This window comes from Acanthochromis polyacanthus, chromosome 22 (assembly GCF_021347895.1).
Source record: "Acanthochromis polyacanthus isolate Apoly-LR-REF ecotype Palm Island chromosome 22, KAUST_Apoly_ChrSc, whole genome shotgun sequence".
Taxonomy (NCBI): Eukaryota; Metazoa; Chordata; class Actinopteri; family Pomacentridae; genus Acanthochromis; species Acanthochromis polyacanthus.
Genome location: NC_067134.1, coordinates 9,515,812 through 9,542,329, shown reverse-complemented (window position 1 = coordinate 9,542,329; position 26,518 = coordinate 9,515,812). Strand labels below are relative to the sequence as shown.

General features: G+C 40.4%; 5 protein-coding genes across 5 annotated transcripts; 3 read left to right on the top strand and 2 right to left on the bottom strand.

Moving 5' to 3' along the window:
- Positions 1–2,755: 2,755 nt before the first annotated feature.
- On the bottom strand, positions 2,756–3,957 carry LOC110968775 (gamma-crystallin M2-like). The gene is made up of 3 exons (XM_051942337.1): positions 3,949–3,957; positions 3,622–3,900; positions 2,756–3,100 (listed from the first exon to the last, which is right to left on the bottom strand). Exons 1-3 carry the CDS (start codon positions 3,955–3,957, stop codon positions 2,825–2,827), a joined length of 564 nt encoding a protein of 187 aa, XP_051798297.1. The 3' UTR covers positions 2,756–2,824.
- Positions 3,958–7,641: 3,684 nt separating this feature from the next.
- LOC110968774 (gamma-crystallin M3-like) lies at positions 7,642–8,496 on the top strand. Its single transcript, XM_022218741.2, has 3 exons — positions 7,642–7,678; positions 7,800–8,066; positions 8,179–8,496. The coding sequence occupies exons 1-3, from the start codon at positions 7,670–7,672 to the stop codon at positions 8,455–8,457; spliced, it is 555 nt and encodes a 184-aa protein (XP_022074433.1). The 5' UTR covers positions 7,642–7,669; the 3' UTR covers positions 8,458–8,496.
- Positions 8,497–10,964: 2,468 nt separating this feature from the next.
- LOC110968778 (gamma-crystallin M3-like) lies at positions 10,965–12,026 on the top strand. Its single transcript, XM_022218746.2, has 3 exons — positions 10,965–10,982; positions 11,170–11,412; positions 11,542–12,026. The coding sequence occupies exons 1-3, from the start codon at positions 10,971–10,973 to the stop codon at positions 11,812–11,814; spliced, it is 528 nt and encodes a 175-aa protein (XP_022074438.1). The 5' UTR covers positions 10,965–10,970; the 3' UTR covers positions 11,815–12,026.
- A 4,517-nt stretch (positions 12,027–16,543) lies between these two features.
- LOC110968777 (gamma-crystallin M2-like) lies at positions 16,544–17,345 on the top strand. Its single transcript, XM_022218745.2, has 3 exons — positions 16,544–16,592; positions 16,716–16,958; positions 17,028–17,345. The coding sequence occupies exons 1-3, from the start codon at positions 16,584–16,586 to the stop codon at positions 17,295–17,297; spliced, it is 522 nt and encodes a 173-aa protein (XP_022074437.1). The 5' UTR covers positions 16,544–16,583; the 3' UTR covers positions 17,298–17,345.
- Positions 17,346–17,472: 127 nt separating this feature from the next.
- LOC110968776 (gamma-crystallin M2-like) lies at positions 17,473–18,664 on the bottom strand. Its single transcript, XM_022218744.2, has 3 exons — positions 18,583–18,664; positions 18,227–18,469; positions 17,473–17,806 (listed from the first exon to the last, which is right to left on the bottom strand). Exons 1-3 carry the CDS (start codon positions 18,589–18,591, stop codon positions 17,531–17,533), a joined length of 528 nt encoding a protein of 175 aa, XP_022074436.1. The 5' UTR covers positions 18,592–18,664; the 3' UTR covers positions 17,473–17,530.
- Between the last annotated feature and the right edge of the window lie 7,854 nt (positions 18,665–26,518).

Sequence of the window (26,518 nt, the reverse complement as noted above, 5' to 3'; positions counted from 1 at the left end):
AGAATGTGGCCATTTAACATAGATGTACCCACAAACACAATGACCTCACGCTGAGCACAGGCATGTGCTATGCATGTGTACGTTATGTACGGATACTGAATCATGTGACCTACATATGTAACGGGCAGTCGGAATTGATGAGACTCAGAAACACCCCCATAATTTAAGCAATTGTTGCTTGTATCATTTCTAATAGATAAGTCCACGGCGGTAGATTTCTAGTAGAATCGTAATCATGTGATTGTCGGCAGGCAGCTGACATAACTGACACTTGTTGTCATGGTTACAGTGACGTCGTGCCGCTATCTCGCAATGATACAGAAATCTTTAACAAATCGATGGATCCAGACTATAAGCCGCATCACTGCCAAAATCTAATCACTTGGTCCTTGTGTCATTTCTGACCTTCCCTGAAAATTTCATCCAAATCTGTTAGTCTGTTTTTGAGTAATGTTGCTCACAGACAGACGGACAGACAGACATCGATAGTCGCATAACTACACCATTCCTTGGCAGACTAAAAAAAAAGTGTTTAAAAGACGCATTCTAATTTAAGAAAATCACAAAAATAACACTATTTATCAGAGCTACAAACTGTAAAACCTGTTTTTTAAATTTACTTTCCGACAGTAGATCAAACTACGTGTGACATGCAGTTCTGTCTGTAAAAAGATTAAAATCCTCACTTCATTCCACGTGCCTCGTGCTAAAAATTTGTCACCTGAAGTAATCTGAGTCTTCAAAAAATACAAAATTCTCAAATCCTCAGCACAACGTAAGTGATACTGGGTTGAACTGCAGGCTGTGTAGTATTATATCTACACTTCTCACTTTCTCCACTACTGGTACGTGTTGATTTCAGGTTTTTCTCTGCATGTGTAAAATAAACAACCTCGATTTTTATGATTTGTGGGATTCTGACTTTGCTACATGGCACAGAAAATAGTTCTGAGCTCCTTCCAGTCATGGTTGTGCTGCTTCCAAAGAGGCGCAGGACTTTATATTTAAAAATAAGTTCTAAGAAAAGTGCTGCTTGAGGCCCAGAAGGAAACAAGTAAGAAGTGAAAGAAACAAGTGTTGGAAGTTGCAGAATGTGAACAGTGAGCTCCTGTTCCAATGGATTCCCGACATCATCCATTGAAATCCATCTCCAATTCAATATTCAGTTAGAGATTTAAAAACACGTGATGGAAAAGTCTCATCAAAAGTGTAAATATGTTGGTAAAAACACTGTCAGGAAAGTTTAAACCCTCCAACCCTTTATTTCATCTTCATATCTTCTTTTTAAATCATCATAATGATACCATAAACTGTGAAAACTGACCGCCCTTGAACTAGTCACCGGTGATGTTTCTGTTCCCCTCGAAAAACTGCTGTGTTAAAATTATTTTATTCCAAATGCCTCATTAAAAAAACAACATAAAAACAATATTTGTGCAAATCAGATTCAGTAAAAAATGCAAAATTCTGCACTCCGTGCGACTGAGAAGTCAGCAGCGACTCATCTCTTTGGTTGCGAAAATTCAGATTAATCAAAGCAGTTTGGCTCCTGTTTTGTTATTTTTATCATGGTTGTTGCTGCACAAAAGTCATCTTTGAGTTCTTGCATTTACTTCTACTTGCATTGGTAGATCAAACTTAGCATTTTAGCTCGCTGGTGGGGAAGACGACACTGCAAGAAACACAAAGCTGATTATGTTTTACAAAAATCGAGTAATTATCCTCAGGTCCTACATTCTGAGACAAAAAGTGTTTGTGATGGCAGCAGGAGGCTTTGTGTACTCCTAAATGTGCACATTGAAAGACTTAAAAAAAAAAAAAGCTTATTGCAATATTTCAAGTTATCAAACATTTCATCAGCAAGACTGAATTATCTTTTACACGTCTGAGTTTCTTCTTTCTGTTTGTCATTGCTTGGTTCTCAGAGAAATGACTTTTGACAAAATTTTTGGAGAGTTTACCCATTTTGGAGGCGGAGTTGCATTCGGACTTTGGTCTGAACTCTCAAAACATTCATGTATATGAATGTATAGATAAAGACCTCGGATGGACTAAAACAGTTATTTAACAACAACTACGACCTGTAGTGTCGAAATGCAGTCAAGGCCTAATGACAGAGGCAAATAAGCAACTTATTCAAAATCCAAAACTTTGTCCCACTGCAATACTACAACAGTCGGTCTTTGCTTTACGATGTTGTTGACCTACAGCGTTTCATGGTTACGTTGCCGTCCACCATGAATTTATTAAGAAAGTCTTGTTCCATCATTCTGACAAATGGCGTTTGTAACGTTAAAACAAATTTCGAGCATTAACTAATTGCCGAGCAGAGCAGACGAATACTATGCTAATGCAAGGAAGACAACCTTGTTTACATTCGTTGGTTGTACACCGCACTGGGTTGTGCTGCATTCGCTTTCTTTTGTGTTGTTTTTTGGAAACTTTTTGCCCTTCATTATGGCTTCCAAGTGTAAGTCAGACTCTTCTGATGGCAGTACCATGGAAGTTACCACTGTGGTAGTGTAGGTGAGTGACATAGGTACTTATGTACACATGTGAGTTCTGACTTATGGCGAAAATCGCGTTATGTTGCACCATAGGAACAGAATTTCAGCCTAAGTTGAGACCCGCTCTACTGTAATGTTGGGAAAACAACTTTGTATTGTTTCATATCTACAGATGTTGTTGTTAAGCAGCTGCCACAGTCTTCCATACAAATGAACGCGTTTCAGAAAACCCACAAAGACACAAGGCACAGTTTGCTTTTCATTTATTGATGGTGAAGTCCAGACATCTTGCTACACTTCCAGATTTAGACCCAGAACTAAAACTCTGTGATCCTGCGGAATGAAGCGACCCCAGGTGAGGCCGCCCCCCAGTCGCTGTGCTGCCGGTACTCGCCTCGCTCAACGCAGTACTGGTGCCCCCTGTAGTTGGGGAGGTCGTAGAAGACCCAGGCACCGTCGGTCACCACGCAGGAGTACGCCTCACGAACCTTGTAGGTATCGTAGGCAGATGGACAGTCATCACAGCACTCCACCATCTGCCCTCCAAAGTCTGGCCTCTCGTACAGCCTCAGCTTCCAAGCGTTACCGTAGGCCTGCAAACAAACAAGGAAAGGCTCAAGAAAGCTGCTAGTGCTGGGTTCTATCTGATCAAACAGTAAGCAATGGAGAATCTTGCTGGAGCCATAAGATGTCCCAGTAAGATGTAAAGTCAGCTCTGCGTATAGCATAAAACTTTCACTAGCAAACAGCCAAGTTAGTTCTGAATCATGTTTTAGAATCGGTTAATCCATACATTGTGAAAAAGACTCTGAAATCGAAACATTGAGGTGAAAGACCCTAAATTCCTCTGCAGAACTGAGAAGAAAGTGCCGGCTGACAATCTGTGCATGATGTTTTCCCCCATGACATCCCTCTTTCACATTTCTTGGCTACCTTGACAGAAAAAGCTGCAAGTTGCTGCCAAATGTGCTTCCTATTGTTCAGTCTGCCGGCTGAACACTGTTGAACACTCAGCCTGGTCTGGTGCCTTTGCTGCGCTGCTGTGACGGCCTAAACTCATTTCCCAACATTTCCCCCTCTCAAAGAAACATGAAGGAATCCGAACGGGCCTTACATTCTTTATGGCGCGGCAGGATTTGACGCTGTCGCTGAACGCCATCCACTGCTGGTTGTCGGCATACTCGCCAGGACTGAGGACATACTGGAAACCCTTGTAGTTGGGCTTTTCATAGATCACCCAGGCACCGCTCTCCACTCGGATGGAGCTGCATCGGCTGAAGTACGTGTGCAGGTCGGCACAGTCGCTGCTGCAGTTGTAGCAGGGCCCCTGGAACTTCTTCTCTTCAAAGAACGTGATCTGTGGAAGGAAAGCGTCTGATGAACCTCGGCATCTTCAAAAGGAGCGAGAGTCTTTAAAAGCACTCCGGTTGTGATGTCTTACCTTCCCCATTTGGACGCGCTGTAGACCTCATTCTTTGCTGCTGCGGCATCAAAGTATTTATCGATAAACAAAATGTGCAGAGTGTGGCAGGTCTTTGATACCCAAATGAACTAGATTTACATATCAGCAAAATGGCCTGGAGCCGTTTGATTTGCCTTTGTTCTCAGCCTGATGATGACTCTGTATCAAACACATGCTGGAACAGTGAAGGCAGAGGACCAGCGTCGGACTCCGATGGAAAGAAATGGTTGAGCTCTGTGTTTTCATGACAGCTGCAAATCATCCCAACTGAAATAACTTTAACATTTCAGTGTTTTTATTGTTTCTGATCCTCAAATAACTAAGTAACTTGATGACCAAAACTTCTGATTTAGCTGTGACTGAAACTGGTGCAAATATTTCAAATAAAAATACCAAAATTTCGATCTGCTTGGAAACAGAAAACACTCCTTGCAGGGAGGCAAGGGCATTTATTTCAGCTTTTCTTTAAAGTATCATGAAGTTCTGTGGTTCACGTGTACAAAGTCTTTAGACTGATTCAAGGAGTGGAATACTGAACAAACTCCTAAAGGACCACGTTTGGTGGTCATAAAGGGGCTTCGCACTGTATTTTTGTTTATTCTTGGCCAGTTTTTTGTTAATGTTTGTTCGTGCAGGGTGACACTCATTCCAACATCATACATGGCCAGACGTATCTTCACAGCGCCAAAAGCATAGGTCCATCCTTTAAGCTATTCGCAAACTTCCTGCTCAGCCCAGGATGCAGCAATGGTGTTCCTGCAAAATAGGGTCGGATTGAGGCGAGTGCTTTAGTCGAAATGGCCAATTCACCGGCAGAACAAAGCAGACCCGGTAGACAGAACTTGCCATTTTCACTGCGGCAGGTTGATGCTCGGAGGTTGTCGTTTCCCGCGGCAAAGGGAATTCTGAAAACAACACCAGGAGACAGCAGAAGGGGAAGGGAATGTTGTGGCAGGCTCTGGTGAGCACGCAAGCCTGTACCAGATCGGATGTTGTTTTAAATAGAGTGAAGCAGTAAAGATGCTTGAGGCGATGTAGACATGGTGTCATCACGTAACCGACCAAGTACATATCCCAATTGAGCAGACGGTGTCTTCACGGTAAGATGCCAACTAGTTAATATACACATATACGCTGGTGCAAACCAAGTGGTGAGGGGAGAGTTTTTGGTTAAATAACAACCGTTTTTGTAACTTCCAATTCAGTTCCCTTCGTATGCAAATTGAGGCAACTCGTTTCCAGATGTAAAAAACAACAATAAAACACTTTACGCAAGAAAGAGTTCAGATTCTCTGGGATGTACACCCTCCATTGGCATCCAACAAAGTCTGGTAGCACAGAAGCGTCTTTTACGTTAAAGAATAGTCAGCGTATTAGAGCACTGCCTCATATCTTTGCTGCTTTTCATCTGCTAAAAAAAGCTGCAGCTGGTTGACAAACGCTCAAGCTTCTAGGTGATGAAGTAAAGAAACGGAGTGTTGTCTGATCTTTAAGAGCGATGAACCACATCCTGCTTTTCATTTTATATCCCTTCTCCATTTGGGTATCAGATCCTGTTGCCATCAACGGATCGGCATGTTTAACAGCTCAGCTTGGTACAGCGTGAACTTCATAAGAATAAGTCATGGGTTTGTCGTCAGCAACAACAACGAAAATTTACCAATGAGTTCAAGTGCTGACGGGACAATCATTTGAGTTTTGAGAGGCCAAATTAGTGATGTTTATTACTTGTGTTAACTAATTATCAATAAATTAGATGCAGTTTGGCTCTGCTGCAGCTGCCTTTCTCTCTCTACAGTCATTCTGTGGTCTCAGCATTGTCACACCACAGCACAAAGCTACTGTTTACAGACTGGAATGGCATTTGCAGAGGGGAGCTGTGTTTCAAAGGTGAGCTAAGAGATGTTGTTAGAGTCATAACACACAACAGTCTACCACCAACAGGCCCAGTTTCCACATTGCACTGAAAATGCCTGAAAAATGCAGTTGTTGATGGCAGCTAGAAACCTAGCACTTGGCTAAGGCTATCACTTGGAAGCTAACTGTCTGGAGCACTGTAACATAACAGTAAATTAAGACTAGGATTTATCAAGCTGTTGTAATGCTATCTAGCAGAGACACAGTCTGCAAAAACTGAACAAGAAACACAATCTGTTGCCACAAATTAGCAAATAGCCATTGTACATATTAAGCTAAAGCAATCCTTATCAATTAAGAAGCATAGTTATGAAGAGTTAAAATATTAATTATTGGTATTTCTTGATTACCAATAATTGGAATTGGCTCTGACAACCCCCTTATAAGTTGATCCCTAATAACTACCAGTGACACTATGTTGTCTGAAAATCTGAGAGGTAATATTCTCAACTCAGGAAGCCCTAGTGAGTTTTTTTTTTGTTAAATTTTGGGTAAATGATCACAGCTAAGCAGGTCAGACCGCAACTGAAAGTGGACTGACGTTTAGAATATTGCAGCTAAAGTTCAGGTTAGGACGGAATCTCTATTTTTTTTCTTAAATGTTTGTAGCAAATTAAGTTTATGGCTTTTTTTTTAACATTAAAAGTTTCTGGAAACCAACATGACTGACGGACACTAGACCTTTTGGCTGTCTTATGGAAGTGTTATTTACTGGGAGCTTTTTCGGTTGCTTTCACCGAGTTCTCTAGTATGTCCTAGCAGGGAAAAGCATGTGTCTGGGCCATGACTGGGAAATAATACAGCTGAGGGTGTTAAACTTGCCTGCCGACCACGAGGAGGATACGACAGGATGTGATGCCGTCGCTCATACTACTTCCCATCAGGTACTGGTTGACTGGACATGAAGCTGGGCACCTCTTCGACCATGAAGAAGGAGGTAGCCCCTCAGGACGGCTGCTGATGGTCTCATGAAGCGACCCTGGAAGTTCTGGTCTTCACAGAATAGAATCTGCATTCAGTGGCTGGGCTTAATCTGGACATAAAGTCCACTGTGTCCTGAAGTAAATTCTCCCTTTGAATCTTTGGAGCATTACTGTTGCTGGACGTTTCTAAAGTTTCACTTACCCTCCCCGTGGTCATGATATTTGTGAGCTAATCTCAGATGTATAGCATCAACATCGACCCTTTTGCCTTTTTATACATTGCACAGCCATAGCATTTCCACATGGCTTGTGCTGAAACCTTTGAGTCATCACTCTATATTGTGGGAGAGAGCAGCACTATAGGATGGCATACTTTACTGTACATCACAATCTGCCGTGAGTACTGTGAATTGAATATTAAGAGGGCTTCCAGCAACTTCAACTGTTTATTTTATATCGCCTCTGAAAATCTATACGCTGTGAACATCACATCTAAGCATATCAGTGGTAAAACTAACAGCGTTCACAAAACTCCATGAAACGCTGTAGATTCCACAGAGCAGCATCACTTTCACACCTCGAATCACTGAAGTGTAACACAATCGGAAAGGTAACCAGTAATACTGAGCCATTTCAGGAACATTTTGCTTCTCCCCTGAACTTACACGACCTCCCTAAATTACATTCAACACACAATAACTATTCAGGTGTTCTGTTTAAAAAAAATGAATGCAGGGCCACGTGAACCTCATGATGAGTCATGAGGTTTCACACAAAGGTGTGCAAGGTGTTCAGCTGCTGAGAGTCTATATAAAAGTAGTGTCGGGTTGGTGTCACTTAGAGAAACGCAAACCTTCACCATGGGCAGGGTAATGTTTAGAACATGTTTCTATAGGGCTGTAGAAGCAGTTAAAACTGATTAATAGTTTACAGATATTGTTCCTATGCGAGGGTTGTCATCTAACTTCTTGTTCCTGTTCTGTGCCGCAGATCATTTTCTATGAGGACAGGAACTTCCAGGGCCGCACCTATGAGTGCAGCAGCGACTGCTCCGACATCCACATGCACCTGAACCGCTGCAACTCCTGCAGGGTGGACAGCGGCTGCTTCATGGTGTACGACCGCTCCAACTTCATGGGCAATCAGGTCTTTCTGAGGAGAGGGGAGTACCCCGATATGCAGCGCATGGGCAGCATGATGGGCATGATGGGGATGTCCATGATGGAATCCATTCGCTCCTGCCGCATGATCCCCATGGTAAGACATTTCCCTTTGTTCCCTTCAATCTTGGGTTCTTGAAGGCGTTGTTAGGTCAGATGGAAGCCTCTAAACTCCCGACCATTTCCCATGTCTTCTCTTCCTCCAACAGCACAGGGGACAGTTCAGGATGAAGATCTACGAAAGAGAGAACTTCAGTGGCAAGATGCATGAGCTGATGGAAGACTGCGAGTCCCTCCAGGAGCGTCTTTTCATGTCTGACTGTCAGTCCTGCAGCGTGATGGACGGCCACTGGCTGATTTTCGAGCAGCCCAACTTCAGAGGCAGGATGATGTACGTGAGGCCGGGAGAGTACAGGAGCCTCCGGGAGATGGGCATGAGCAACATGATGAGGATCAGCTCCATCAGACGCATCATGGATATGTGCTGATGTGAAACTGTGGGTCAAAAATAAACGTATTCTGAAGTATCTACTTTGACTTCTTTATGTTCCGTAAAGAGTACAGCTTCTTCTCTCATAAAACAACATTAAATGCATTCAATAAATGCTACATATTGGGGTTCCATGAACAATAAATTTCACTTTTTCAAGAAAGTCTCACAGAAAAGTAGTTATATTCTTCCACAGTACACATTTTTTGGAATTAACTTCCTTTTAAAATGCACTAAGTTTGTAAAAAGGGGACTCACACACCTTGGTTCTGAGATCCAAATTCAAAAAGAGTGATGTAGCATCATGCTGATGCACTGTGACTGTAGCGTCTCACTGGCAGCTAGCTAGCAAAAACCACATGGTGTTAGCGAGACTGTCTGATTTAAACCTGTACAATTCTAAAATCTCCTAACAGGAGGGCCACTGTACTTACTGTAATGTTGAGCATATATTTATACGTGTAATATGCAACATAAGGATCATAATTTAATTATAATAAGCCTGTCAAGGACAAAAAGTCAACAACAATAAGATTATAATTCTGTTTGAGAATTCTGTTCATGTTTGTTCGGTCGCCTGCATTGAAACTGACAGCGGATAGCTCCGTCTTCACACGTATCATGAGCAGCTATGAAGTTTCTGTTTTTTGGACTCAGGGGAAGGTGCGATCTAGACCAAAGCTTGTCAAGTCTCCAGACAAATAAATTACTCATCCACGCAGGAAATGAATGAGCTTGGAAAATATCAAATAGCGATTTTTTATGCAAGATTTCAGCACCAATCACATGCAGTGTTGCAGAGGAGTGTGGGACAAATGAAAACAAGCAAAAATGCTTGTTTTTTTCTGAACACAACATAGGATTCCCACAGTACTGATGTTCGTGCTACAATGCAATAAATATTACACTGCTAACTGTTAGCGACTTTTTGCTATACCATTTAACGCGCTGTCTGCTAATGTTAGCAAAACGTTTCAATCAGAATCCACGCTGTCTAAAGCACAAACACACATTTATTAGAGGGATGTCATCAGTCAAAAAAAGAAACACAAACACATTCTGCTAACTCATTTAGAGCAACTTAAATTAATATTATTAACCTTAACTAATACAGAGCAACTTTAATTCATTTAGAGAGACTTCAACTAATTATTTTTGAGCAACTTCAACGAATATAGAGCAATTTTAAAAAATGTAGAGCAACTTTAACTGATATCAATTTTAACTAATGTAGAGCAACTTTCATTCATACTACATGCTGTGTTACAATGCAGCAAAAATCATACTACTAACTGTTAACGTCTTTTTGCTTTACCACTTAACGTGCTGTGCAATCAGCTGTCTAAAGCGCAAACATACATTTATTAGCGAGACATCATCAGTCAAAAAAACAAACAAAAACACATTCCGCTAATAATTGTACTTTTCATTGAAACTTATGGACACACCTGCTTCATGGGCTAGATGCGCAAACAGTTCCTTTGGTTTAAATGACTTGCTATGCCATGCTAACATTTATCAGCACAGATTACTAAAATGAGCTGTGCTTTGTCGCTCGGAAATCAAACTCACTAATGAGAGGACTGTGTTCTTACAAAACTTCCATTTTTACTCCACCAAGGAACGTGGCAGAGTTTTGTGACAATCGGCGTTGGTTTGTCTGTCTGTCTGTCTGTTAGCAGTATTACTCAAAAACGGAATAACAGATTTGGATGAAATTTTCAGGGGAAAAATGACACAAGGACCACCTGATTAGATTTTGGCAGTTATGCGGCTTCTAGTCTGGAGCCATGGATTTGTTAAAGATTTCTGTATCATTGTGAGATAGCAGCACGGCATCACTGTAACTACGACAACAAGTGAACACTATGACGATCACATGATTGCAGTCCTATCACAAATCCACTGCTACTGACTTATCAGGACTTATCCATCAGAAGTGATACAAGGAACAACTAATTAAATTGTGGGGGTGTTTGAGTCTCATCAATTCCTGCTGCCCGCTACATATTTAGGTCATGCAATTCGATATCCGTACATCACGTACACATGCATAACACACGCCTGTGCAAGGTCGTTTTGTTTGTGGGTACATCTATATTAAATCATCAATAACTAATAAGCAAATGCTGCAGTTCTACAAAAAATGCTGCATTTCTGACAACGCCATATGGAGGAATGAACAGACTTGGTGGAGTACTGTGCTCTCTGAGTTCACTATAAAATCTAAGCATTTATTTAAAATGATCAATCTGCCAGATACCGCTCCACAAAGAAAAACGTGCCCCATAATGAACGGTTTGCTTTGTCACGGTGAAATCTGCACCACTCCACTTTAATGCGAGCGGCTGCAGCGTGCACAGCTTTGATGTACAGTACAGTAAGGACTTCCATACCGATGAGCTGACTCGGCCATTTCATACAATTGAGAAGCAGATTCCTTTGATGTCACATGATGCATAAAAGGCAGCGCGCCAGTGAGAAGAACAACACAAATCAAATAGTGTGACCATGAGCGGAAAGGTAATGCAGGGTGGAGATCAGTGCAGCTGCCAGGACACCGAAATGATTTTATACTGCCTGTGTACCAAAAGCTACCATGCAGCACAGTGTCATTTGTGCTACTCCTCTGATAAATCACAACTCTTTATCATGTAACTCTGCAGATTTTCAAATGCTGGAGCCAAACACAATCTGTCTTTGCCTCTAGATCGTCTTCTTCGAGGACAGAAACTTCCAGGGCCGCTCGTATGAGTGCAGCAGCGACTGCTCTGAGATCGCCTCTCACCTGAGCCGATGCAGCTCCTGCAGGGTGGAGAGCGGCACCTTCATGGTGTACGACCAGCCCAACTTCACAGGCCAGCAGTTCCTCCTGACCAGGGGAGAGTACCCCGAGTACCAGAACACTATCGGCTTCAATGACTGCATTCAGTCCTGCCGCATGGTCCCTATGGTAAATATGAGCATCGTGTTATCAGCTGAGGAGAGTCAGGAATCAGGATGATCAACCCCAAAGTGTCGACACCTTTTCTCGTTGTATTTTCACATCGATAAAAATGTTTCCCATTTTGCCCTTCCACAGCACAAGGGACCCTTTAAGATGAGGATCTACGAGAGACCCAACTTCGAAGGCCAGATGCACGAACTGACCGACGACTGCAACTCCATCCAGGACAACTACCACATGTCAGACATGCAGTCGTGCAACGTGATGGAGGGCTACTGGCTGATGTACGAGCAGCCCAATTATAAGGGCCGCATGTTTTACCTGAGGCCAGGAGAGTACAGGAACCTCCGAGACATCAGCAGCGACGACATGAGATTCAACTCCGTTAGACGCATCACTCAGTCTTAACCGTGAATGACTTCAGTTTTAGCTAATAGGGTTGCTTTGTTTCATAATAACTGACACGTTGTAGGGTGCAAAAAGGAGGAGCCTTGTTTTTATCCTGAAATTGTGATTTGTGCATTGTTTTGGTGTAGTTCCAGCTGTACTGTACACCTCACTGTGAATTTACCTCTTTTCCTGTGTGATGCGCACAATAAACTGACTGGAGCACATCTGGATGAATTCTCTCTGGACGAATGACTGCTTTAGCCAATCAGTGGCACAGAAATATACTAAATAATATAGAGTAACTATAGCTACTATAGAGCAGCTTTTATTAATACAGAGCAACATTAATATAGAGCAGCTTTAACTAATATAGAGCAACTTTAATATCGAGCAGCTTTAACTAATATAGAGCAACTTTAATATAGAGCAGCTTGAACTAATATAGAGCAACTTAAAATAGAGCAGTTTGAACTAATATAGAGCAACTTAAAATAGAGCAGTTTGAACTAATATAGAGCAACTTTAATATCGAGCAGCTAATATAGAGCAACTTTAATATCGAGCAGCTTTAACTAGAGCAACTTTAATATAGAGCAGCTTGAACTAATATAGAGCAACTTTAATATAGAGCAGCTTGAACTAATATAGAGCAACTTTAATATAGAGCAGCTTTAACTAATATAGAGCAACTTTAATATAGAGCAGCTTGAACTAATATAGAGCAACTTTAATATAGAGCAGCTTGAACTAATATAGAGCAGCTTAAAATAGAGCAGTTTGAACGAATATAGAGCAACTTAAAATAGAGCAGTTTGAACTAATATAGAGCAACTTTAATATCGAGCAGCTAATATAGAGCAACTTTAATATCGAGCAGCTTTAACTAGAGCAACTTTAATATAGAGCAGTTTGAACGAATATAGAGCAACTTAAAATAGAGCAGTTTGAACTAATATAGAGCAACTTTAATATCGAGCAGCTTTAACTAGAGCAACTTTAATATAGAGCAGCTTGAACTAATATAGAGCAACTTTAATATCGAGAAACTTTAATACAGAGCAACTTAAAGTAATATAGAGAAATTTTAACTAATATAGAACAGGTTTAATATAGAGCAGCTTTAACTAATAGAGCAACTTTAACTAATATAGAGCAATTTCAATTCATTTTTGCAATAACTTTAAATTATATAGGGCAACTTTAAATCATTTTTGAGCAACTTTAACTAATGTAGACCAATTTTAACGAATTTTTGAGCAACTGTAATTCATTTGGAGCAACTTTAACTCTTATAGAGCAACTTCAACTAATATAGAGCAATTTTAACTCATTTTTCTTATAAATTTAAATAATATAGGGCAAATTTCACTAATATAGAGCAACTTCAACTAATATAGAGCAACTTTAACTAATAGAGAGCAACTTTAATTCATTTGGAGCAACTTTACTTCATTTAGAGCAACTTTGACAATGAAGCATTTAAAAAGAAAATTAAACATTAAAAGGTGGCAAAACATTTAAAAATAAAAACCTTAAAGATTTAATCAAAAAATAAACATTGGAAAAGAAAAGGAATTTTTTCAAACAAGCCGATAAAACATTTGAAAAAACAACAATTAAACATTAAAAAGACAAAGCATTTCAAAATCAAATCAGACATTAGAAAAGAATAAAAGGTGAGAAAAGGGCAAAACTAAACATTTAAGAAGAATCAAACTAAAGACAAAACATTTGAAAAGACACCAGTTAGACTTTAGAAGATCAAATTAAACAGAAGAGACGATAAAATGATCAAAAAGAGCAAAAACAGAAATAGGTCTTAAAGCATTTTCTAGTCTGAAATGAAAACACCAAGTTGTTTCTTCAAACATTTCCTCTTTCTGTGTTCTTGGTTTGATTGTGGACAGATTTACTAAGAACTCATTTCAGAAAACTGCTTTCCAGATAAAGTCTACTAGTAGTTGAAGGCATCGATCAAACTAATGTTACCTTCTGATCTCCACAAACTTTACTGTTCAGTGAAGAGAATCAAAGTTTGTTCAGGATTTCTAAAGAACCCACAGGTGAAGGTCTGAGAAGAACTCAGATGGATGGTCTAAATGTGAAATCAAGACTCATGGTCACAAGTTTTAAGGCTTCTGTTAACCACAAAGTTCAAACTAACACAGAAGTACAGAGATACTTTTAAAACTTCAGTCCTCAGACTGTCTAAAGGTTCAAACTAACAGTGAACTGCTCAAGAACGTCTTAAATTTCAGTCCTCAGACTGTCTGAAGGTTCAAACTAACAGAGAACTACTCAAGAACGTCTTAAATTTCAGTCCTCAGACTGTCTGAAGGTTCAAACTAACAGTGAACTACTCAAGAACGTCTTAAATTTCAGTCCTCAGACTGTCTGAAGGTTCAAACTAACAGAGAACTACTCAAGAACGTCTTAAATTTCAGTCCTCAGACTGTCTGAAGGTTCAAACTAACAGTGAACTGCTCAAGAACGTCTTAAATTTCAGTCCTCAGACTGTCTGAAGGTTCAAACTAACACAGAAGTACTGAGAAACTTTTAAAACTTCAGCCCTCAGACTAAAGGTTCAAACTAACAGGGTACTACTCAGGAACTTGGGCCCCATCCACACGAAGACAAAACGAGGTCTAAATGCATAAGTTTCTTGCCGAATCTGCGTATCATCCACACGAAGACGGCGTTTTGGGGGTCTGTAAACGATCATTTTTGAAACCAGGTTCCAGAGTGGAAAGATTTTGAAATTCCATATACGCAGCTCCGTGTTTACTGGCTATCCATTACTTTTCAGATACGCTTGTGTCATAATTTCATATCTTCATTGACATGCATGCGCCACAAGCGGCAATGAAGCTAGCAACCCTACTATCCCTGTTGCAGCAAAATCTCCTTCTTCTCAATCACCACCGAGTTGAACAAACAATTATTGAGGACACATTACGGCACTTTATTTACTTCCCAGCTTGGTTTCTGTTTACAACTTTTGCCGCAAGTGCGCATGCCCACTGTTTTTTCTTCTGTTTGCGCGTGTTTCCATCATATCGTTACAGCGCCCCTAGAGGTCTGGCATGTGTTTTACAGCGTTTCCATGCGTATCGAGTGCATTCATGTAGACGCACACATTTTCTGAGACGCCTTCGTCTTTATGGCGATCGTTTTTGAAACTGTTAAGCGTTTTGTCTTCGTGTGGATGGGGCCTTAGAAGATATCAGTCCTCGGACTGTCTGAAAGTTGAATCTACCAGAGATCAACTGTGGGACTTTGACATTTTCAGTCATTTTGGAGATTTCTTTTGGTCTTTTAGGACAAATTTGAGTCATTTTGGGCAAATTTTAAACAATTTCAAACCAATTTTAAGTAATTTTGAACTTTTAAGTCAAATCCATGGATCCAGACTCGAAGCCACATCACTGCTATATTCAAATCACTTGGTTGTCCCATTTCTGACCTCTGAAAATTTAACTGAAATCCGTTAATCTGTTTTTGAATAATGTTGCTAACAGACAGACAAACGTACGCCGATCATCACATAACTCTGCCGCGGAGAAACAAATATAAATCTTATAAAATATGAACTTTGTTTTAATTAAACAAGAAATTAAACAGTGTCTACTCACCAAACAACCAAACAATCAATTATTAAATAGAGAAAACATTAAGCAGATGAATTAATCAGGAAAATAAACAATATTTGCAGCCACTAAAATCCTGCTTTTACATTAATGCACTACGTAGAAATAATAATCTGATGATGTAATATGACAATAACAGCCACAGGGGAAAATTTTATGAGAACGATTAATACTTTGAATACATTTTCATGATAGCACTTGTAACAGAGGAGTTTTGCAAAGTGGTATTGTAACACTTTTATGCTCCAACTATTAGCCCTTCAAATATATAAACTAAATGACTTGTCACAGCTGTGCATTGGATTTCTCAAGGTTGCATACTTCTTGCTCTATGTTTTTTATAAATGTCTGCATGCTTGGAAACTTGTGAACAAGATTTCCACGTGCTGCACAACAGACACCAGCATTTACCGTATAATATGCACACCTTTGACATCACACTGACAACACACTGTGTTTAGCGGCTCTCGTAGCCAAGCAGCTCATGCAGACTATGTTGAAATTACATTCTGGAGCTTAGCCTATAGAGGATATCACAATATGGGGGATTGAAAGCACACAAAAGCAAAAGCGAACAAACTAGAGGCAGCAACTGGAGTTGTTGTGCTGACATGAAGAAAACAGTGTCTGAATTGTTCAGCTTTATAAAAGGGCCGCTGCCGCTGTGCGCTCAGGCGAGGCAGCGGCTGTGCTCACCGCATTTTGGAAAGTGTTAAAGATTCATGGCAGCTTGTGCAGCATAAAACTCAAAATGTGTGTGAAGTTTCAACCTTTAAAGTGTTGTATCTTTTGCTGATTTATCCACACAGTCCCACGAATTAAAAGTTTTGTTTAACGAAGATGAATGTAAAAATGGCGTCGCATAAATAAACTTTTCAGCAAAAATGAGCTTTTGCATCTTTTCATTCAAGTGTGTACAGACTTTTCATTTGGATTTTTCGTTAAATTCTATGAGTGGGTTATCAGGAACTGCAGCTCACAGATGATTGGCTTTGTTGATCGCATGAAGCCTTAAAAAAGAAAAAAGCTGACGAGCCCGGTCATTGTTGGGGATCACAATGCCACAGGTCATCGGTGGGTTATAAAGGCAGCCCGGACCCCACGGCTGCTGCTACAGTGTGACAAAAGTTAGCCGACACAATGGGGAAGGTAAGGCTGCTTGTTTTGCTGGGTCTCTTTTGTGCATCTGTCTGCCTGAGTGGAATCTTCAGCCAAAAACCGGCAACCCGTTTTCCCTCAATTTGACTTTAAAAATGGCTGATTTCCTCCCAGATAATTTTCTACGAGGACAGGAACTTCCTGGGTCGCTCCTATGAGTGCAGCAGTGAATGCTCCGAGCTGCACTCCCACTTCAACCGCTGCAACTCCATCAGGGTGGACAGCGGCGACTGGATGGTCTACGAGAGGCCCAACTACATGGGCTACCAGTACTTCTTGAGGAAGGGCGACTACCCCGACTACCAGCGCTGGATGGGATTCAACGACTGCGTGCGATCCTGTCGCATGATCCCCACGGTAAGCCTCGGCCCGAATTCACGGTTTTCACTTTACGCTGCCCAACAAGCTCAAAAATCTCTCCCACAGCAACAAAGCTCCCACAAAATGATGATCTATGAGCGGCCGGAGTACGGAGGCCAGATGATGGAGCTGACGGACGACTGCCCGTCCCTGTACGAACGCTTCCACTCCAGCGACATCTACTCCTGCAACGTGATGGACGGATACTGGATCTTCTACGAGCATCCCCACTTCAGAGGGCGTCAGTACCTGATGCGCCCCGGTGAATACAGGAGGTTTAATGAGTGGGGGAGCATGAGTCCAAGGGTGGGATCCATCAAACGCATTACTCTGTGAGGAAGCTGATGTTTCTGTGAAGTACTGCAATAAATCTATCCAAACAAATGGGCCTTGTCGGGTGCTTTTTCAAACCGGGTCTTATGACTTGTGGAGAATGAGGGTTGCAACACAAAAACATGCTTTCAGTTCTTTCATGAAGGGAGCGAACACAAAATCACTGCTACACACGCACTGATTTAGACCAGCAAGTTTATTGAGAACAGACAGAGGAACACGGTTCTGGAGACTTTTCAGTTGAAGTCGGTGATTCGCCTGAGGGAGCCGATCCGTGGGCTGGCGCCACCCCAGTCGCTGTATCTGCGGTACTCGCCGGGCCTCAGGTAGTAGGTTCTGCCCCTGTAGTTTGGCTGGTCGTACAGCAGCCAGTGGCCGTCCACCACGTTGCAGGAGTTTATGTCGGACATGCGGAGGCGGTCCTGGACGTTGGGGCAATCATCGCTCACCTCCTGCATTTGGCCGCTCATGTCTGGACGCTCGTACAGCCGGATTTTGTAGGAACCGCGGTGCTGCAGACACAACAAGAGGCAGTGTCGGGTTACTTTGTTACCACCGATCTAATATTATTTGCAGTTTAACCAGCAGAAGCCAATCATTATAATGTATTAAACCAAAGATACCGTCCACAGAACAATGGACTGTTTAGCTTCGAGGTATCCTTTTTGATCACATTATTTGCCTTAAAATTTACATCCTAGCTGCGAGGGGTTGATGTAGCTTGTAGACATTCAGCATGTTACTTAGGTGTGTTTTAGCAGAATATTGCTGCTTTTTCTTTTGCAAACCCTGAAAAATAAAACTAGCAGTAGAACTTTATTTTTTACTTTTCTTTTAATTTTATCGAATACTAACTTTTACATCTTCCTTTGCTTTCGTGCTGCTATAAAATCCCCGTATGCAGCCATAACATGCTCGTTTCCCAGGCTTACCATGGGGATCATGCGGCAGGAGCGGATGCAGTCGTTGATGCCGATCATGCGCTGGTTGTCGGAGTACTCGCCCCTGCGCAGGAAGTACTGGTGGCCCAAGTAGTGAGGCCTCTCGTACACCATGAAGCAGCCGCTCTCCACCCGGATGGAGTTGCAGCGGTTGAAGTAGGGGTGCAGGTCGGCACAGTCGCTGATGCACTCGTGGTGCCGACCCTGGAAATTTCGATCCTCGTAGAATATGATCTGCAAACGGTATCAATGAAATATTAACTCCCGTTAAGTTCAAACAAGTCTACTAATGTTTGCAAGCTTCTTCTATTATTTAGCTGTGTATTTTCAGTACTACATAAACTCACCTTTCCCATTGTTATATTGGTGTGGGCCAGACGGACGCTCAATAGTCGCTCCCTGTGCCGCTGTCCTTTTATATAAAGTAGCTGTGTGATGGCACAGCATAAAGTATTGTCATCCAAATTGGTTTTATAGTACAAGTCTGGTTATGTATAGCGACACACCGCAGTGTGATGACTTATTGTTGTCCGGTTTTCACAGCTTCATCACTATTGATCAAAACAGCGCAGTGTGCTAGTGGCCCGGGGTCACCGGCCACAGTATCAGCAAAACACCAGCCACGACTGGCTTCCTTTTCATTCCAAACGATTCCTATATGTCAGGGTTGGAACGAGGCTGTTTCAGCTCCGGAGCATACGTTAAAGTAATCACTCAGGAATAAATGTAGGAACTCCTCTGGTGACCCTCGGCGGTCACGGGGTCCAGTTGTGCGGACTTACTGAGTTTGGCGATCCTCTAACTTTTCATTGTCGTCACATCAATGTTTAATTTGTCCAACCGTGTGGCTCACGACAGCTGTACTCTCTGCTGATTTCTTGTCGATATGAACCCTTTAAATCACACGAGAACTGCGATGCTCCCATTTTATGAGCGCTCTTTAAATTACCGTAACTCCTCAACCATTTCCACAAGAGAGAAAATGCAAACGGCTCCTGAAAGAAGAGAACAATGCAAAAACTCAAAATCTTACCAAGTCTATTTGTCTTACTTTTAGGTAAAATGTCTCATCCCACTTGATTTAAGATAAATTCACTCAACAAGTGACATTTCAGCAGATGGAGGGACTTGTTTTTGGACAATGCATCTTAAATATCGTAATAAGTCAAACAATCTTGAAATTGTTTTAACCCTTCTGTCATCCTGCTTGTCAAATTAAACCGTTTTTTTTTTTTTTTAATGTGGAAAAAAAATATTTTCAGTGAAAACTTCCACATTTTCTAAATTTTTGGGGAAATTTTTGAACATTTTTTGGTGGAAATAAAGAAATATTTTTAAAAAATGTTTCTTTAAGAACACTCAGATTTTTTCTGAGCGTTCTTAAAGAAAATAAAAGTTTTATTAATATATATGTAATCACTTTAGATATTTTTAGGATTTTTTGGAAGATTTTTATTGATTTTTTGAAAATATTTACAATTTTTATATTTTTCTAATTTTTATTTCTCGCCAAATTTGAGGATTTTTAAAAAAAAAAAATTTTTAAGGGAAGTTTTTAAGGAATTTTCTTCCTGAAGATTTTGCAATTTTTTATATATAAATGTGGGGAATTTTTGGATTTTTTTTCAGGGAGGAAACTATATTTTTTTGGTGCTGTAAATGAGGACAACAGGAGAGTTAACACACCTAAGCTTGACAATCCTGGTAAAATGTCGCTTAAAATAAGTTTTCCCCGCTAATTTTAAGATCTTAATATTCTAAATATCATATCTTATTTCAATAAATCTTATCAAGCCATTTTTCACTTGTTCTATTGGCAGATTTTTTCACTTATTTCAAGGTAAAGTTCCTTGAAATAAGTTTATTTTCCTTGTTTTGAGAGGGACATTTTTTCCAGTGAAGATGCACTTTACGGGGTATTATGGAGTGTTAAAGGAACCACGTGTAACAACGTCCATCACAAAATCTCACGGGAGCGGCGCTGCTCCCATTTTACAAGTACTATGAAATTACATTTTATGTAAATATTTATTACAGTTCATATTTTACATTTTTGTTGTCTAGTATTTTGTTCATGTTCAACTCCAGCTCCTAATTTAATAAAATCCTGAAAAATCCAAGTCAGTTTTTTGTTTTTTTCCCACTTTAAACTATTGTCACGTTGTCTAAACATAGATTTTTGCAGATTTTGCCAGACATTGAAGGCTTAGTTTGTTCTGAGAAAAAGGGTAAAAGCAATCAGTCATAGTCTGATTTCTGACTCTTTTACAGCCCAAGTAAAAAACTCCAGGCGGCCTGTCTGACCCTTGGGTGCTAAAGAGATTAACATCATCAGCATGTTGACGTCGAGTTAAAAGTTCTGCAGTGGCTCCAGTTATTAGTATTTTAACTTATTAGAGCAAATCTACAACTAAATCTGTAACATTCTGTCATTATCCAAATCTGAGCTTAAAATCTACATTTTTTCTTAATGAAAATCAGTTTATTCTTCACATCTTGCTTAAAAATCTGCCCCTAAAAAAATACCCGCAGTAATAAAATGATGTAAAATGACTGATGTGATGATAAAACTTCAGGGATTTTTTTTGAGCTGAACTGCAGGTAGTGTTCACTCGGAGCGAAGAGGAGACAGGTACAGAAACGACACAAAAATCCAAGTAATACTTCACATTGAAACCATTTTACTGGAGTCAGAAAGAACCATCAGATTGTTTTACTTTCCTACGGTCCTTGAACTAATCATGGCTGCTTAAAAAGTGAGTAATTTCATCAGAATCATTAAAAATGAATCACCGAAATGAACCAAAACCAAACAAAAACAGTAACGTAACTAAGAAAAAAATACAAAAATTCGGGTGAGCTGCAGGCGGTGTAAAAACAGACCAGAGAAAATACAATGCAATATGGATTAAAGCAGCATGGTGAAACATCTTTCTGGAGTTACTGGAGATTATTGTGCGTTTATGGAGGCGTGTAGGCGGCAACCACTGCCTCTGTGAACAACTATAATTCATGATTTTCTTCCCTGAGGAACCCCGTTATTAAATAAATAAGAGCGCCATCTAAACTTTCCAGCTCCACAATCAGAACGTCACTCATCAGATGCTCTACAAGCATCCAGAAGACGGATGAAAAATGTGATTTTGCTGCAAAGATCAGACTGTTGTGTGCCTGATATGACAAGAACTACTACAAACTATGTAGTTAATGTAATGGTCCATTTCAGGGGTGTCAAACATGCGGCCTGTGGGCCAAAACCGCTCCAGAAGGTCTAATCGGGCTTGACTTTTTAAAGTGTAAAAATTCTAGAGAAGGCATTAACCTTAAACTGTAAATTTGTAAAACTGTAAAATTAAAATAATTTCTAGACGATGCCAAGTTGCTCTGATCATGAAGTAAAATAACAGATTGCTCATTTGTTAGCTTTTCATTTTGTGTCTAATTTTTGTAATATTTTGTTGTTTTTTGTCTGATTTTTGTCGCTAATCTCGTGTTTTTGCCATTTTCTTGTTTTTATCCCCCGCTGGCCGTAGGCACGGAAGGGGGATATTGGCGTGGTCACGTCCGTCCGTCCACATTTCGTTTCCGGAGCATATCTCAGACACTACTTGATGGATTTCATTCATATTGCGCCCAGGCCATTTCTATATAGTATAAATGTGCCTTTTGGGTGTATGACCTTGACCTGATTTTCAAGGTCATAGTGAGGCACTCCAAATATTTTTTTGTTTCCGGAGCATATCTCAGACACTAGTTGAGGGATTTCATTCATATTGCGCACACTAAGCCTGTTGGTAATGTAGATGTGGTTTACGGGGTGCATGACCTTGACCTCATTTTCAAGGTCATTGTGAGGCACTTAAAATATTTTTTGGTTTCTGGATCATATCTCAGAAACTACTTCAGGGATTTCAGTCATATTGCGCACACTAAGCCTGTTGGTAATGTAGATGTGGTTTATGGGGTGTATGACCTTGACCTGACTGTTTTTTTATTGGAGTGAAGATGTATCATTTTGTAGGTGTATCGTCCAGTATATATTATTATTTCTTGCACTTAGAGGCACTATATATACGGCGGGGGATGTTTTAAGCGGAGCGTGTTGATTGTCATTTTGTTTTCTTTTTGTCTCGCTTATGTTTTTATCTTATTTTTGTCATTTTGTTTCTCACTTTTGTCATTTTTGGTCTCGTTGGTGTCATTTGTATAAATTTTGGTCTCGGTTTTGTCGTATGTCCAATATTTTGTCGCTTTCTAACTTTTTTGTTTAATTTTTGGTCTCTTTTTGGTCTGATATGAAGGACTACTCATGTCACTGTGGAATAATTTACTAACTTATATGCAGAAAACAACATCTGAACAACATGTCAGTTCAACTGAGTTGAAGCTAAATCAATTACTAAAACGATTAAAACAAACTAACTAGTAGAGAAACAGCCTTACTGCACTATAGTCACATCAAATTTATTCATATAAGAGTAAGATGGGAGAAGACAAGATGAGATAAAATGAGAAGATCTCAGCTGAATGATACGGTATTTTACTTTATGATGAAAATGAAAAAAAATGACCAAAACGCAAGTCAAAATATTGCCAAAAAAATGACAAATGAGACACTAAATGACAAAAGCGAGAAAGATAACGACAAAAAATTAGACAAACGACACAAAAGACACCAAAACTTTGACATAAAAGTTACAAAGTGACAAAACATGGAGAAAAACGACAAAAACATGACAAAAAATAGACAAAGAACAACACAAGTGAGACAAAAAAAACACAAAATGGCAAAAACAATACACAAAACAACAAATATAGCGAAACACAAAATGACAAAATAACAAAAAACACAAGCGAGACAAAAGCGTTAAACACAAAATGACAAAAATGACAAAAAACATGACACAAACGACAAAAGTCAGACAAAAACAACAAAAACAAGACAAAGTATTACGAAAACGAGACACAAAACGACAAATGAACCATGTAGTATTTTACTTTATGATCAGAGCAACTTGTCATGGTCAAGTTATTTTGAATTTAAAGTTTTACTAATTTACAGTTTATAGTTAATGTCTTCTCTGGAATTTTTATACTTCACAAAGTCAGGCCGGACTGGACCCTCTGGAGGACCGGTTTTGGCATGCGGGCCGCATGTTTGACACCCCTGAATTGGACCATTACATTAAATGCTGCTGTAGATGAACCCTTCATGTCATCATCTCACTGTTAATGTTCATAAATACTGATGCAGTTTGTGTTATAAAATGATACCATGTGTTTTAGGAGGACCCAGAACCTCTTTTCTTACATGAAAAGTCTCCATACTGTAAATACCTATCTGTGTTTAGACATCAGGAGGATATCTAAAATCAGCAGTGATCTGTAGATGTAGAAACAGCGTTTTCCTGGAAGGTCTTCAGAGTGAAGTTCAGCGTGCACAGGCAGCTGTTTTATAAATCTCCATCTGAAGTCACGAGACACAATCTTTTGTTATTCTAATGAGCAGGCATTTGCTGCTTTTGATGCCCCGCCAGCTTCTTTATCCCGTTCGTACAGATAAAACCCTGATTCATCACTGCAGCGGCCTCGGCTGGCACAGCATCGACTCCCTCTAATGCTATGGAGCAGGATGTCCACACACTGGGTGAAAGTGCAAGACTTTCTCAGTGTATTTTAACTCATTACAGACCAATATCTAATGGATCAGTGCTGGATGCTTGATGAGAAACGATGTCATGCGTCATTGTTTATTGATCTATCGAAAGCGATATTTTAAAACTTAAACCCCTCGGTATACAAATTATCTCAGTAATAAGACTCAAAGGGGTGACGCAGGGTTCTGTATTAGGTCCTCTTTTGAATTTTTCTCTCTAGCAGAAAATCCTGAAGGAGAATGTTCGGCCATCAGTTCATGGCCTCCAGATGAAGCAGAACAACGATCTGCGATCCTCCAGGTTCGTCAGGTTTCATTCCTCCAGGTTTGTCCCCTTGGTCGGCCGGGTTTCATTCCTCCAGGTTCATCTCCTCAGGTCGGCCGGGTTTCATTCCTCCAGGTTCATCTCCTCAGGTCGGCCGGGTTTCATTCCTCCAGGTTTGTTCCCTTGGTCAGCTGGGTTTCATTCCTTCAATCCAATTGAAATGCTGTGGCAAGACCTTAAAAAGGCTGCTCATGCTGGAAAACCCCAAAGTGTGGCTGAATTAAAACAATTCTGCAAAGAAGAGTGGACCAAAATATCCCCACAGAGACATGAAAGACTCATTGTCAGTTCTAGAAACACTTGATCTCTGTTGTTGCTGCTGAGGGTGGAGCAACCAGTTTTTAGGTTTAGGGGGCAATTACTTTTCTGCACAGGGCCAGGTAGCTTTGAATAGTTTTTTTGTCTTTAATAAATAAAATCATCATTTAAAAACTGCATTTTGTGTTTACTTGGGTTATCTTTGTTTGATGATTGTAAACATTAAAGTGGGGAAAACATGCAAAAAAATAAGAATTTAAGAAGGGGGGAAATACTTTCTCATGGCAACATATGTCTCGTCATGGAAATTACAGCCCATCTTCTGCTTTAAAAATGACTGATTCTACTTCTAATTCATCTCCCTGAGTGTAATTTTCCTTCTGTTCTGTTGCTGCGTATGAATACAAAGGCAAACACCAGGGAAAACCTTTATTTCCACAGAAGAACCACAGACACTCTGAACTGGAGGGAACGTTGGAACAAAACAAGTCACTGTTGGGCATTTTCATCGAGACGCTGCGCAGATACATCACTGAAAAAAACGATACATGAACATCTACATCAGAAGCAAACCTGAGCTCTACAACACGTACGAAACAAAACATACGACAATGCAGAAACTGTCGAGGCACTCTGACAGTTCCAGGTGGGTTTACAGACTCTTTACCGGACTTAGAATCACAAACACTTCAAACTGAACACATTTACAGGGACATTAAAGCTTTAGTGCTGCTGCAAAAACCTCACAATGAAAGTCAAATTTAAAGTGGATAATATCTAAAAAGATTGAGAATGCATTTTGAACTACAACTGACAATTTCAATTTCCCGACAAGTTATTCATTCAGTCGTATTTTTATTATTAGTTCATTGGTGACGGAGCAACTCAGCGGAGCCATCGAGTTTGAAGTAATCTTCAGTGAGATTATCTCGTCTGCTTCTGTTTTGCGGCAGGTTTAACAGGATTCAGAGGCAAATTGTGAATTTTAACGTTGCAAAAACACAACCAAACCTGGTAGAGCTGCTTGAAAAAGCAGGGTAACCTCCACTTCATTTGAATTTTATAAAAAACCCTGACGTACTTGTTGACATACGTATTTTCCAAATATATACACCAGTGGAAAACGGTGGAAAACGCATCGAAGCGCTGCTCTGAAGCTGACCCACAGATCAGGGATCAAGTGCAGCGAGGCTCCTTCATACGACGAGGTAAAAACGGGGAGCAGACATGGTAAGAAATACAAAAAACATTTAATGATCGCAGCTGTAATGTATTCTGAGTTGCTTTAGCACAACATGAAAGCGAACGAGAGGACTTTAAAGTATGTTTGATCTAACTGATCTAGATCTACCCACCTTGTTTTTTATTGTTATTATAGTTATTCTTGTGGGAAATACAAACTGGAACTGTGGCTTTTATTTTGCTCCAGCAGGGAACCTTTCAATCTGAACTTTGTGGGATTTAGGATCCAACATTTACTGTAATGTGACGCTGGATTTACGAGCACTGTTGTTCCACCACCAGCTGCAGATAATCTCCTGACTGAGGCCGGTGAAGCCGATGAGGTGAGAGCTTACCTGCACCACGCTGTAAGGCACATGTTAAAGTCCACAGACTAGAACTACAACAGTGTCCTGAGCTGTCCGAGGGTTTGGCCTACAGGAGGGGCGGAAACATGGAGACCTCCAGAGGCTCGGCTGCTTCTGGCAGGTAGTGGAAGTCCTTGTAGCGGCAGTACTTTGGCTTTAGGTGGACTCGAGAGGGCGGAAACATCGGGCTCTGTGGAGGAGAAGGTGATGACTCAGTGAGGAGGAGCATTATCAGAAACATGGCAGGAGACAAACAGCACCTGGCTGTGAACACTGAGCTTTAGACATCTGGGACATTTAGCAGGTTTCTCACAGTAAGATCTTTTCCAAAACTGCTTCAATTTCCCAAAAACAGTCCAAAATGACTAGAATTTACCTAGAATTTGTCTAAACTGTGTCCTAAACAAGATGAAATCTGTTCAAAATTACCTAACTTGATCCAAAATGACAGAAAA

Coding starts and splice junctions, on each gene's coding strand:
- LOC110968775 (XM_051942337.1), bottom strand. Junction 3,101..3,621: donor CCTGCCGCGCCATAAAGAAT/GTAAGGCCCGTT, acceptor GTTTGTTTGCAG/GCCTACGGTAACGCTTGGAA.
- LOC110968774 (XM_022218741.2), top strand. Junction 8,067..8,178: donor CCTGCCGCATGATCCCCATG/GTAAGACATTTC, acceptor TTCCTCCAACAG/CACAGGGGACAGTTCAGGAT.
- LOC110968778 (XM_022218746.2), top strand. Junction 11,413..11,541: donor CCTGCCGCATGGTCCCTATG/GTAAATATGAGC, acceptor GCCCTTCCACAG/CACAAGGGACCCTTTAAGAT.
- LOC110968777 (XM_022218745.2), top strand. Junction 16,959..17,027: donor CCTGTCGCATGATCCCCACG/GTAAGCCTCGGC, acceptor TCTCTCCCACAG/CAACAAAGCTCCCACAAAAT.
- LOC110968776 (XM_022218744.2), bottom strand. Junction 17,807..18,226: donor CCTGCCGCATGATCCCCATG/GTAAGCCTGGGA, acceptor TTGTGTCTGCAG/CACCGCGGTTCCTACAAAAT.